The sequence below is a fragment of the Leuciscus leuciscus genome (genome assembly GCF_965113295.1).
Source record: "Leuciscus leuciscus genome assembly, chromosome: 2".
In the NCBI taxonomy this organism is placed as follows: domain Eukaryota; kingdom Metazoa; phylum Chordata; class Actinopteri; order Cypriniformes; family Leuciscidae; genus Leuciscus; species Leuciscus leuciscus.
Window position 1 is genome coordinate 12,803,133 of NC_138726.1, and position 14,857 is coordinate 12,817,989.

A 14,857-nucleotide genomic window follows, 5' to 3' on the forward strand; every position below is an offset into this window, starting at 1 on the left:
GATGGCACTCTCGAGGGAGGCAACGCAGCCGAATCCTCATTTCCAGAGGAATCAAGCCCGCCTTGTGATGCTGTGAGTGACATGACATCATCTGCTGGAGCCCCGAATGAAAACACTGGGTCCCCGAGAGGAACCAGGCACACGCGGAAACTCAAGGGTTTGGAGGGGGGCGTGGCCCGAGGAATGACTCGTCGGTTATTGTGCCACACCGTAACCCTCAGATCACCCTGACCACCAGCCAAAGTATCCCCTCTCGAGGAAGAGATAGATTGAGGTGTGGCACTCTACCCACACAGAGATCATTGAGTCTCAATCTAAACATCACGATGGTAATGTTCCTGCAAAGAAAACATGACTCATCCACGAGCGCTGCCGAGCGTGATTAAGCCCAACATGCCAAACAGTGCTCGTGACCGCTCGTGGCTGATGAATCACGCACCCACATCCAGAAAACACACGGGCGAGCCGTCTTGAAAAAGACGTGCCACGTGCAGCTCTTTTAGAGAGAAGAAAAAGCTTAGCTTTTTGCTGAAGCGCCCAGGGAGAAGCACACACATTGTCGACAGATCACTGCACAGACCAGCAGCAGGCAATGTGATCTCACTGGAACGCACCATTGCACACTGGAGAGCCGCTCATCTCGTAGAGTTAAGATAATTCAGAATGGCTTGTGGGAGTGAAGAAAACTCCTGGCTCCGAAGCGAAAACATATCTGCATGTTGCCAGCGTACTTCCTTATATATCCACGAGGTGGGGCGGAGTTACGCTATGCAAATTCCACAGAGCCATGGCATTTTCTTTTCTTTTGTATTCTCGAAGGTGAGAGGCTTTCTATGCGAAACCCCATTCGTCGTCACGACATAACTCGTAGTGACCATGAAAGGGAACTATAATAGATTGATAATCGCAAGTGGTATAATATAATAATAATAATAATAGCAAATACAATGTAATATCAATTGCAGAATAATATAGACAATAATAAAAATAGTAAATTAAATAGTGACTAGCAGGCCTACCTACCCGAAACGAGTTCTTGTCATAAAAGTCGGTTTTAAGAAAATATAGATGAATAATTAGATTTCAGGAAATGTACTTAATATAAAATATTATATAAACTAAAACTATAACATAAATCATGTCAATGTCTCATGTCTCAACTTTCACAGCTAAGTCTGACTCCGGTGGCCAACTAACGTTACTAATTCCCCGAGACCTGTTTTCAATTGTGTAGCGATTTGTACAGCCCCAAGCAGCACACGAAGCAGGCATTTTTCTCAATTCCCGTTATGAGAGTTATGGGAAAGTTGCCCTCTGCAATATGGCGGTGCCGTTGAAGTACGATCCAGCAGCCAATAGGGCGTCTGTATTTATTATATGGTCTATGGTCCAGATACCCTTACGCATGGCCCTGAAACGTGTCAACATTGTGACCATGCTGTAACAACCTTCACCACACAACGTAGTTATAGCAACCTTTTGGCCATGTTGTTAAAATGTTGTTAGAAGGTTGGGTAGGCTACGTTGTGCCAACGTCCTGTGTTTGCTGGGAAGTAACTTCTAACTTTTTTTGCCTCGTGTAACTAACGGTAAAAATAAGTTTCCCTTGAATAACATAAGTGTTTTTATATGTAAATAACAGTCAGAAACTGTATTTGAAACGAAATTAATATGTATTATGACTTAATAATTTGACATGCAAAACACAAGTTGGTTCGTGTTGAAGAGCCGCTAACAAAGGAATCTATTCACATATGTTTTCTCTCTTAAAATGTAAGCGAGTGGCAATATCAGCATTATCATATGTCTAAAAGATTGAAGTCTGTCTGGTAAAACAAGAGCTTATTGATACAGTTAAGTCTATCTGCTATTTTATTACAACATTTAGTTTATACATAGAGTTACGCTTCAACTAAGTTTAATGGTGCAATGCAAAAATATTTTGTAGTGTGTAAGTTGTAACTTAGTCCCCATTTACGTCAAAACTGGCCCAAGGTGCTGCACAGTTCTTTATTAAAGGGATAGTTCACCCATAAATTCCTACCAGTAAATTTGAAATGCATTTATATTTTATTTTTAAACACCTTAATCTATATAAATGCAGTCCATTTACCATTTACCATTTAATAATAATATAATTAATAACCTTTTTATAATTTGAGACCATTTATTGTGGTCATTTGATGAATTATGTCCCGCTGACATCATTGATCAATGTCAAACTAAGATTATGTACCACAATGCCTTCTAACTATTTCATAGAAATACTAATGCCTTTCTTAAGGATTGCTTAAATATGAATTGTATCTCTGGCTTATAGTGTCACAATAGAAGAAGACAATAGAAAAAACTGGAAAAGCAGGGCAGGGAATTTAACTGATTAAGCAATCAAAGTCACATAAGAGAATTTGTACTTTCATTTACTTCACTTAACATGTAATATTTATAAAATATATATATATGTATATTTTACCTGTCTGTGAGGCACTTAGTCCAATGTACAGTACTATCCATTGAAGCATCCATATCACTTTTCTGGTACATCTCTCCATGCTTACCCTGTGGATTTGTGGATCCCTCCACAGGTGTTTGAGAATGTTTGAGAAACTGCTTGTGTTTTCCATTTTATACCACCCGCTTTTGTGTGAAGGTCTAGGAGGGGCTGAACATGGTTATGTGTCAAAATGTCAATAATCCTCAGAATAAAGGAATGTATGAAATGTATAATATAACATTTTAAAGAAAACATTACAAGTTCTTGTGCTTTATGGCATTTAAAAAAAAGTGAAATCAAACCGTTTCAAACAAAGTAGATTGGTTATGTTGTTTATATAAAAAATGTACATAATTGTGACTCTGTCTGGATCACAAAACCAGTCACAAGTCGCAGGGGTAAATTTGTGGCAATAGCCAACAATACATTGTATGGGTCATTAGGATATTAATAAAGATCATGTTCCATGTAGATATTTTGTACATTTCCTACCGTAAATATATACAACTTTTTATTTTTGAGAGTGAATGCAGCACAATCGCGAACATAAATGGACAACTTTAAAGGCGATTTTCTCAATGTTTCGATTTTTTTGCACCCTCAGATTCCAGATATTTTAAATAGTTGTATCTCAGCCAAATATTGTCATATCCTAACAAACCATACATCATCTGAAAGCTGAATAAATAAGCGTGCCATTGGTGTATAAATCTCAATTTAAAAAAATTTACCCATGTGACTGGTTTTGTGGTCCAGGGTCACAATTAGTATGCAATGGTAGAAAACTATTTTATTAATCTCCTGAGGGGAATTAGCAGATGTCAAAAGTGTACACTGAAAAAAAAAAAAGAGAAATAAACGGCCAGTAACGCATTGAAATGTTAAATGTGAAATTTTGTAGATGAAAAACTGAAACAGTATTTTATAACAATGATAATTTACAACTGTGAAAAAATTATTTGATTGTAGTTACAATGTGATATAACCAAAATTATTACTTATATGTTAATGGAAGGTAACAATTGTAGAATTTGAAACTTGAAAGTTTTGGCTCTTGAAAGAATTCAGGTGTTCTTAATATTTAAGCTCTTTTAAAATGTTTAGGTGTTTTAACTTGACACGTTTACCTCATTTTGAGGTGACATTCTTGCAAATCTCTGCATTATATTAATAAAAAAGATAGTTTGCCAATAATACTAATGACTAAACACTTTTGCTTCTATTTTCTATTGTGTTTCTTATCAACAGCAACCCATTTAGATCAATGAGAATAGCATTAGAAGTTTGTAATTAGCTCAAATTTACATTTACCCCTGTAATGTGCCCTAACATAATGGATGCATAAAGGAATAGTTTGGCCAAAAATGTTAATTCTATATTCATTTACTCACATTCATGTGGTTTCAAACCTGTATGGCTTTCTTTCTTATTTCAGCTGTTTTCTTTTTTTCTTTTTTCAATGAAATACAAGCTTTACGAGAGTTCACAAAGCATGAAGGAAGTGTGAAATTAATCCATGTGACTTGACTGATATATTTTAGGCCTTTAGAAGAAACAAAATAGATTTGTATTATGACCAGATTGAAATTTAAGCACATCAATTTGAGAGTAACACTGATCCACCCAATCAAACCTGCCTGCCATATAGTGAAAGTTTGGAAATAAAACAAACCTGCAAAATAATCATAGCTCACAAGCATGTATATGTTATACATAGTTTGAATAAAATGATTTGTCTATAAACAGATCTGCTGATCTAAATAGAGTCACGATGCCTATTCTGTTGTTGTCATGTGTTGCACTGTCCAATGATCAGCACAGATAATTGGTCCACATTGTGTGGTTCTGTCTCAATTTTAGACATTCTGTCACAATAACAATGACATGCAAGATACAAGATATGGATTTTACCATGGGAAGGTGGTGGTTTTGTCAGCTGTGTATTTTGTTTTTAATTAACATTAGTCCTTCTTCTTCAAGCTGTGGGTAAAATATTTTTTACAGAACAAAATTATGACCAGGAGATTAAACAAAGTGAGAGACTCCCAAAAATAATTCAATTAAAATTGTAAAATGTCACCTGTCATTATAAAATGCTATGTTTAGACAAAGCTGATCAAGCAGGCAGACACAATGTTGCAGCAAGCGTGTATGGATTTCACAAACAATTAATGAAGTAAAATGGCTGCATAAACTATGAAAGAATAGGTGGAGGTGTTTTTCAGCGGCAGGGACTGGGGAATGGTCAGGGTAGAAGGAAAGCTGAATGCAGCAAAATATAGAGATAATGAAGGCCTGGCCCAGAGAGTCCAGGGGCCTATACCATGAAGCCGGTTTAGGTAGCTAGCCAGGTATGTTTCAGTTTGCACCAACCCTGGGTTTTAGGCACCATGAAAGTGGTTTGGCTTTTAGCAGTGTTCATCGCCATAGTAACTTACGCTCCACGGCTAACCTGGTCCGGGGCAGGTTAGTAATGCTTATTTAGAATAAAAATTTTGTATGATTTAGATATTATTTATGATTTATTATTATACCCTTAATCGATCACACGTGTACAATTTTTGTTTATCAATTATTATTATGCACAGTTTAAATGCATAATTATATAAAGGTAATATAAATACACTTTAGAATTAATAGATTAAACTATAAAATGACTACATGTGAGCTTAAATGTTCAATTCTCTCTATACCTTTATCAACTGTAACTAACTTCACAACTTTTACTTGCACTGATATAGAAAGACTTTTTCTTTTAGTTGTCCTCTTTCATAGACAGCTATTTTTCAATCTCTTAATATTCTGCAGAAGAGAGATGTGAATCGTGTTGCTGTAAATAAGCGTTTGTTGCTATAATTGCTGTCAAACTTGCTTCAGTTTTATTTAGAGGCCCAAACTGAGCAAAAATATGCAATTTAGTGCAGATGCTAATATTTATGGCCAAAAGTAAGAGGAAGTTCTGATAGCTTGTAATGTAAATCAGCAAGACCTTTATAACAGTATATTTAAATGTTTAGTTTTATGATCAAAGCTCTGTAGTTTTAAAACATATAATGCAATGCAATACAATGATTCAACTTCCTCAAAAGCCTGATGGATCATATTTGATACTCATATTTTAACATGTTTTTTATTAAAAACAATGATGTATGAATAAACAAATAAACCTCAAGTAATGTAAAGTTGTAAAGTGTTCATCTTGAAATATTACTAACAATATAAAAGTTATTCTTATGTCTTAACCCAGTAAAGATTTCACAGCAAAGACACGTGAATGACAAGCTGAATGTGGACGTTTTTACAATTATACTAAAAGGCCTTTTACTCGCTAAAAAGTATACACTATCAATCAGACGACAGAAGGCATGTAGATTGTGTGCAACAGGTTTTTCAAGCAAAGTTTTGATCATGTTGATCATTTAAAGGCCTTAAATGTGTCTATCAAATATAATACAGTAGGCTTTATAGAGTTAAAGCATAAACAAAAAAATGGATGCATTGTCAAAGATGCAGAGATCTACCAAAGTAAATGTGTGACTTGTGCACAAAATATACACACACAAAGCCCAGCACACTCTACAAAAGGTCTACACTGGCCAGCCTCTTCTGGTTTTGAGAGGTGAGATTAATGCACTCAGAAGGCTTCCCAAGCTGAATTTCGGTCCCTCCCCCTCCTACCTTTTATATTTGAATTAGTTTTTTTGCCACATAAAAAAAAGCCACATTAAATACCTTCCAGAGAAATTGTATTAGCATCTTTCTCACACATTGAGGAAGTACCTATATAAATGCAAAAATAGATTGGGTTTACAGTTCGATTGTTTAGAAATGAAAAAGAAAAAAACATTAAATGCATCACATTTACAAGCAATTTTTATAGGCAATAACTTCAATATATATAATGTAAATAATACTATAGTGCCACTATCTTGTTGATTTGTGGATGGTGTTTAATTTTGTGTATTGAAAATAACCACCAAATAATAATAAAAAGTCTAAACAGAAAACTGCTTCTGAAATATTTTTTGTGGCCCATAAGGGATGATTTTATTTGATGGAGTTACTAAAATACACAATTTGTAAAATACACACAGTTATTAGAATACAGACAGTCTACCCCACTTACACTTACATTTGTAAAGAAATATTGTGTTAAGAGAAACAATGTCATTACCGTTACAGAGATTTTGTTTTATTATTATTATTATTACTATTTTTACTATTTGTATTACCTGATAAGTAAACCAATAAGCCTAAATGTAAAGATAAAAAGATTGACAATACGGTTAAATATCCATACATATTTTATCCATAAATTTTTTTAATTGTATTTTTGATTGTGATTAGTGACATTTAAATACATAAACACAAAGAGTAGCAGAACACAATTTTAGTAAATTTGGAATTAAAATGAATTCCCTACATTTTCTTTGGAAAATTCATTGAAAAGGAAGGCATGTTTGATGTGAATGTTCCAGACATGGGTGGACTCATAGTATTGTAAAACTGACAATGAATTGTCAGCCCTAAAATATTTACCAACGCAATTAGACGTCAGTATGTCAATATTTATGCAGCCTTTTCTTTAGCAAATATTTGACACGTTGAAAACTCCTATAAATAAATTACGTAGAAACAAAACCAAATGTTCTGGTTTTCTCAATAGTATGTTTTCCTGAGTTTTCCTAAGCCAATTCAGATGCTGTGACAAGAATTAAACTGAAACAGATTTGTGGTGAGGTTTAATGGTCCAAAATTGGTTAAAAGTCTTAAAAGCAGCTACAGAAAACGTTTGGTGGAGGCTTGGTTGTTATTAAATTCATGTTTTCTCACTTTCTCCATCCTGCACTGATACTTTTCTTTTTTTTTTTTTTTCACTCAAAGCAGAAATACATACATTTTCAAAGGGCTCACAAACTTATTCTTACCACAGTGACTCCAAACGGGACTGATATAAAATAAAAATAAAAATCCAATCATTTTCTGTATTCATTCATTCATTCATTCATTCGTTAATTTATTCACATTGGTATAGACATGAAAGAAGTGCACATAAATGAAGTAAACAAATGACTGCAGTTTATTCTGACTTTTATTGGCCTCTGTGTTTTGAACTCCAAGTAAAATCTTTACATGCAAAACACTTCCCTGCTGTGCAAGTACATGCACTATATATATATACAATTGCATCATGAATGAAAGACAAAATGAATACAATAATCATTCACAAACTAAACTGGCAAATATGGTTTTAAGTATTAGACTGGTGTGCTCTATTTTGTTTGTTTTTTGAAAATGTCATTGATACAATCATAGATAGCTCTGTATGTGAATAAGATGTCATGAAAAATACAGCAAGATCACATTCATTTTGAAAACCTAATTGACTCATCTGGACTACAAAAGGTTAGAGTTTGTGTTCAACCCGATCTCACAGGAAAACGCAACTATTTTACAAGGTGGCAATTTCATATGAATTTGTATGATATGTATCATACGAATGAAATCATGTGTAAACATACGAATGAGATCGCACAAAATTTGCGACCAATTCGACAAAATGTGAAATAGTTACATATTGCCATGAGATTGTGTTGGTCATGTCACATTCTTTCTTTTTTTCTTTCTTTTAAAAAAAAAATATGATATTCATTGAGGTTCACTTATAATACTTGCTCCAAATGTATTAATAAGTGAGCATTTTTCACCAGTCTCTGACCCTACAACCAAATCACTCCACTTTGAGGACACTTACCCTTTGAGACTTCAATATCAACGACCACTGTTATACTTAAATATCCTAATTTCACAAAGTGCTGATTTTGCTGAGTAGTAACAATAAATGTTTGTTTTTGGAGGATGTTTTAATTCTGAAACTTTTAGTGTTTTTATAGTACAGTGACCTCTTACAGTATATATCATAATATCACATGACATGACCCTTTCAAATTTTCTGTAATGTCAAACAACAGGCAACCACACTTCTGGGTTCTTCACACAAGCAGCTTTTAGTGATTGACATGAGCAGTGTTGCGGTTCTAATGATCTGTTTTGGCATTAGTCGGAGCTGTGGCACAGACGGTGGTGCGGCCAATATATAAACAACTGGCTTGCTCATGGGGACCCAGGTTTCAGCCTGGCTCAAATCATGTCCCAGTCCCTTTCCTGTATTTTCTCCCCAAAAAATAGCTTTAACTTTATTCATTATTTCATTTGTTGGATGTATAACAGGATGTTCTAAAGCCTAAGGAATGACATAAAAGTAAAATCAGATAAGCAATGCGTCTTTATTGCTTGAATACACATTTGAAAATTTGAAAACATTCTGGAGCTTTAGTTGTGGACATTATGGGTGGGTGACATACTGGTTGACACAATTTTTGGACTATCGCGGTATATCGGCTATATGTCTGAGAGATGGTTTTTGAGTACTGTCTAAGGGGCCGTTTACATGACACCATTTTCAACAAAAAATGGCCTTTCATTTACACGACAACAGTGTTTTGGGGGGCTGAAAAAGCTAACTTTTGAAAATGGGTTTCAAAGTGCACGTTTTTGAAAATGATACTGTAATCGTCTCCGTCTAAACTACAAAAACATGAATCTGTGAAAAAGGTGGCGGCATGCACATGCGTATTACGTGTTCAGTCTATAGATTTACATCGCCAACTACTGGCCTGGCATGCATAATACAGCGTTTTTAGTCATTGTCGCTGATTCGTGTGAGTGGAGATCTTTTTGACAACATTTGTCATCTGTACAAATAACTTTTTTTCTGTTTTTAATACATCGTTGTTGTGTAAACATGAAGCCGCTGCTTATAGAGCATGCAGGTACTGAGTTCTTTTTGCCGCCTAATTGGGCTTCAATGATTAAATACACACACTTGTCAAAATCCCAGTCTTTGCCAGTGTCCTTATAAACACAGTCATTTATATCTTAAGTGAATGTAAACAGTTGAGAAAAAAAACTCATGTGTAACAGTATATTGGATCAGTGCATTAGGTCTTTAAGTGACAGCAGCCTAATAAACCTGCTGTCATCTGTCATTAATGCAAAAAAAGAGAAAATCTCTCAATGCTCTTGACTAAATCACTTTTGTCTCACTTTAACAAAAATAAATGTATATTTTTTACGAAGGCTAGTGTTTGTTTGTTGTGATTGAAACTGGTGAAAAGAATTCTGAAATTTCTATGTTTATTTTTTATTTTTGACGATATAAAAACCTAATTTAAAGCAAAAATAATTACATTGTGATATATATCGTTATCATGAAATAACATTACTCGTGATATAAGATTTGTCATATCACCCACCCCTTTTTTTGTTTAAATACACATATTTGATCACATAAACAATAATATTTGATATTGATTAGGATTAATAAACACTGTTTTTGATTGTACAGTTACTTCGAGCATAAAAAACCAACTACAACATTTTTGCATTTTTCTGCTTTGAAAAGTTTTCATTCTCATATCTTTTCATAAAAAGCCAATACGTGCCACAGTAGTGCCAAGACCGGGTCCTGTTAGATCACTGATGGTCCTTTGGTGATTTAGAATGAAACGTATTATACAAAGCATACTATCACCACAATTATGGTTTAAAATGTTAAATCAGCTGTTTGTGTGATGCCTTGGTGAAATGCAAATCTACCAAGAGCAGCAGTGGGGCAATTGGTCATACTAAAGCAGAGGTTTTGTCCAGGACCAGTGAATTCTCATAATTTGTGTAAATTCCAGAGTTTGCCTTGATCCAGCAATCTTGATGAAAAACTTCAAAGCTCCAAAAATCTTTTGGAAACATGTTTTAGCTCTTCAATTTAGATTTTTAAGCTCAAATTGAAGCGCAACAGCTCTGTTTCTGGGATCCTGAACAGCCCGGAAGTGTCGCTGTGAAGCATTTGTTGGTAAACAGTAATTTCATCAACAGGGAGTAAATTATACAAAGAAAACGAATTGCATTCACAATGATCACAGACACTCTCGTGCATTAGAGCTGGTTATAATAGCAAAGAATAGAAATGCTGAGGTCATTCCATTGTAAATGTGCTTTCCTGATGCAATCAGGTCACAAGTCACAAGACAAACTGCAGGTGACTAATTAAATTAATATTGGCTTGCTTCACAGCCATTAAACTATTTTAGTCTATTCTTTTATGAAATAATTTAATTTGTCCATGGAAGTTGTTGTCTTCACACAAGGGCATTTGTATTTTCAGCATATTATAGACCAAAAATAAGATGCATGTTTGAAATGGTTTTGTGGAATAGTGTGCTTACATATGTTGTTATAAACCAGGCATACAGAGCAATGTGTTACAAAATTGTATTCATTAGAAGATTATCTAACCTAAGTCATATTAAATGTATCCTTGTCAAACAGATCACATAAAATGATTTGTAATGGTTTAAAATTCTTAAACATTCTTTGGATTTAGTCTTATCTGTGCTGTGTAAACATCCCTACATGCTGTTTGACTATTTGTTTGAAATAATTCTTTAAATTTGATGTTGAAGGTGTTTAAATAAGTCAATAAAGTGTTAGTTTTGTTAAAGTGTACATTTTTAATTTGACCTGACATTCTAAATGGCCTGTAAACATTCATAGACTGGGTAAAACTGGTTAAAATAGGGCTTATATATTCTGTATCTGCCTTTTTTTTTTAAGGAGAAAGACTTTAATAATTATTTTTAATAAGAGGTTGCTAAGAGACATGATATTAACGCATTCCCACAACAAGGTAAATATTTGGAGTTTTTACAACTTAAACTTTAACTTAAAAAAACACAATGCTACTTTGGCCAGATAAGAGAACATGGCATGACATAACAGTGCAGTTCTTTTACTTTTCAATGCTAACCGATGGTCATTTGTATGTAAGTCACAGTGAACAGTAGAGCTCCAGACATCACTTTTTGTTCTTTGAAAGCATATTGTGTGTCAGCCGGACAAGAACAATATCGGTACAGCCCAAAATATGCATTAGTGGAGGGGAATGGAGTTGGCAAATGGGCCAAGTACAACTTAAGGAAGTGAAACTGTCAAAGGCATGCACAAAGCTTAAAGAGCCTAATCACTTGAGATGTGATTCTCGTTATGAAGAGTATGCCAACGCTCAATCTTCTTGTCTTTGTTCTTTAGGCATTCATACCAGTGCTTCAAACGCTCACCTTTGGCAGTGATTCCAAGCTGGCAGCCCCCTGATCATGAAATATTAGTAGTATTAAAACATACCAATGCAATGTTTATTTTCAATAGAAGAATGAAATGAAAGTCAGTGGTGAAGGGTCAATTTGAACCATAATGACAACTGTTTACACCTAGTATCAGCATCTTTTCTGGTTCACAAGTAGACATTGCTAAATATATGTGCAAATGGGATCAAGACCAAAACCCCCAAATGGTTCGATTCCATCACCCTGAATTCAATGTTTTTTTTTATTTTGTTTTTCTAAGTGTTTTTGGTTAAATGCTTGAAATAAGGTCTGAGGATAAGCTCAAGCTATTTTCATGTTCTATGACAAAATACATCAGTATTACCCTCTTGTGATATTTTTTAAAGATTTACTGGTCTTGAAAAAGGCAGTTGCAAACAAGTGTCTAAATGGGACTACAGAGGTTCAGGGAAACTTTCAGGGAAAATTATTTTATTTTTTTAAAATAAAGATTGGAAAAGTTATCAGAAGCTTAATGTTGGAGACATTGAAGTCATATGTGGTGTAGTTGTGTAGTTCGTTTATATGTTAGCTTTTTACTTCTTCCGAATGTAATAATCTGAATTTCAAAATTCATAAGTTGTGTTAGTTTGTGAAGATAACCATGATGAACAAAATGTGCAAGAATCTTTTGTAAGTCACAAAGCTTATTTTCTCTAATAATCCAAAAGCCAATTGAAAAATCCTATTGGTTTAAAAAAAAAAATCTAAATTGACACATTTTGATTGATTCAAATATTATTACAAATTTGTTAAAGAGCTCCCCATCTGTCAGTCACTACAATGATTTGTCAACTGACAAATGGGGTCTCACTTGGGAGGCCCAATCACCTCTGAGTTTTAAAAAAACGGCCAATGAAGTTGGCGAGTGGAATTTGCATGCCGAGCCACTCCCCCAAACAAATGGGTATATAAGATGCCGGCCCACATCCACTCATTCAGATTTTGCTTCGGAGCTGAGTGGTTGCAGACAGTGGTAACTCTTTCCAGTCACAAAGCAATGATAAGAGTGTGCAATGGAGGAGATCTCTCTTGCTGGTGGAGAGGGCACATTCAGTGGGCACATTCAGTGGGCACAAAGAGAGCAGTGCACAGTAAAGTGCAGCGAAATCCCCCTGTGCGCTTTAGCACAAAAGAGCAAATTTTCCTAAAAGATCAAGCAGGCGAGCATCTTTTTAAAGATGCCTTTCTGTCCATGTGTTTCTGGATGCGGTCGTTTCCTGTCTTCATCTGATGGCCATGATCGCTGTCTCACATGCCTGGGGCGAGAGCATGCTGAGACAGGCACTACAAGGGCATGACCATGTCGAAATTGCGGTCGCGACTCTCCTTCCTCGTGAAGGCTAGTGTCCCCTCTGATGTTACCCAGCTTGCTGCCTCTGCTCATGGTTAACATTCTGGGAGACCTGAGGGTTACAGTGGGAGCATTTTACCCATGCCAGTCCCCACGGACCTCCCGCTCCTCTGCAGTGCTGTGTGCCATTGAGGTGCTGAGTGATGGCGCGGGTCCTTCTCACGGTGGACCCAGCGTGTCATTCGGCACTCCAGGTGAGAATTAGATGTCGATAGTTGCATTGGAGTGCGGGATAATTGTCCTCTGCAGAGGAAGATAAGGCTGAGCTTCCCTCTTTGGCCGTGGTCGCTCATGCCGAGTCGGATGCAGAGTTGATGGCCATGCTTGGACACAATTGGAACCCTCCACCTTGTCCTGAGCGCTCAAGGTTGGATGATTGGTTCCTTGGTGCAGTGTGTGGTTCACAGCTGTGTTCTGCCTCAGTGCTTTTCTTCCCGGAAGTGCATGAGGAGGTTCAGAAGTCCTGGAAGGCACCTTTTACTAGCCGAAGCCACTTCGCAGCCTCCTCCACTCTCACTACCCTTGAAGGTGGGGCCGCCAGGAGATTCCCCAGGTGGAGCGTGCAATTGGCAAAGGGCGCTTTCTTGCCACCCCCATCTCACAAGGTGGCCTCTTCGGGGAGACTGTCGAGGACTACACCCAGCAACCACGGTATGCCCCCGAGTCTGCTCGTCGCTGAGGTCGTCATTCGTTCGGCCAAGGCATTGTATGCTTACGTTGCATGTCACAACTCACCCGCCATCTCCTCCTCTTGAGTTAGCAGCGGCTTAGGTCGCTCTGCACCATTTACATTCTGAGCGAGCTCAATCGTGCGGCCAACGCGCTCTCATGACAGCTCACATTCCTGGGACAATGGAGACTCCATCCCCAGGAGGTCCAACTGATCTGGAGTCAATTCAGGAATGCACAGGTATACCTGTTTGCCTTCCAGGAGTCCTCCCACTGCCAGCACTTTTAATCCCTGACCGAGGCCCCCCTCAGCATGGACGCATTGGCACACAGCTGCCCCAGGGTCCTACATAAATACGCGTTTCCCCCAGAGAGCATGCTCGCACAGACACCGTGCAAGGTCAGGGAGGACAAGGAGAAGATATTGATGGTTGCGCCTTACATGCCCACCTAGTTCCTGGTTCCTGGTCTCTGGACCTGAGGCATCCCGGCCTAGGCAGGACCTACTGCAGAGATCTTTCCATATGTAACCTTGCCCCACGGGTCAGTCCATATGTGTATTTCCACATGCTCCTCCCTACAGGTAGGATGTGGCCATCTTTTCCATTGGAATAGGTGCACTTCCCCAGCGTTAACACAATGGTAATGGATGAAAAAAAGGGGGAATAAAGATCCGAAGCACTCTTCCCGTGAAACAAAAACACAAGGACAGCAGCTACGACCGTCTCCATGGTAAGCCCCATTGGCATGGATGGCTATCACTTGGGATTACGTGGGGAGCTGGGTAGGTTATGACTTTATGGGAGCAGTTGCCAAAAGTGCACGACTCGCCAATATCTGTACTTCCAACACTCGTAAAATAGTTCAGTGGTTGTTATGTTTTCCATAGGGATCCTCATTAGTCAGGCAACATAACGTTGTAGTGACTGACAGATGGGGAACGTATTGGTTACTGATGTGACCCTCGTTCAATGGTGGAGGAATCGGAGATGTTATGTCTGCCCTGCCACAACCCTAAACCACCCACTGAATGGCCGGGACACAGTCTTGGCTCCATAGCATAAACCTGGATGTATGCCGCCATCTTATATACCTGTATGTATGAAGGGTGTGGCTTGG

The 14,857-nt window shown here is 37.1% G+C and overlaps 1 protein-coding gene across 1 annotated transcript in view; it reads right to left on the bottom strand.

The window, feature by feature from the left end:
* Positions 1-7,392: 7,392 nt before the first annotated feature.
* Positions 7,393-14,857, bottom strand: part of rph3ab (rabphilin 3A homolog (mouse), b) — a 32,834-nt gene continuing 25,369 nt past the window's right edge. The window contains exon 16 of the mRNA XM_082152194.1: positions 7,393-11,700. Within this exon, the coding sequence (XP_082008320.1) occupies positions 11,570-11,700 (131 nt within the window). The 3' untranslated portion in view covers positions 7,393-11,569. The remainder of the gene's footprint in view (positions 11,701-14,857) is intronic.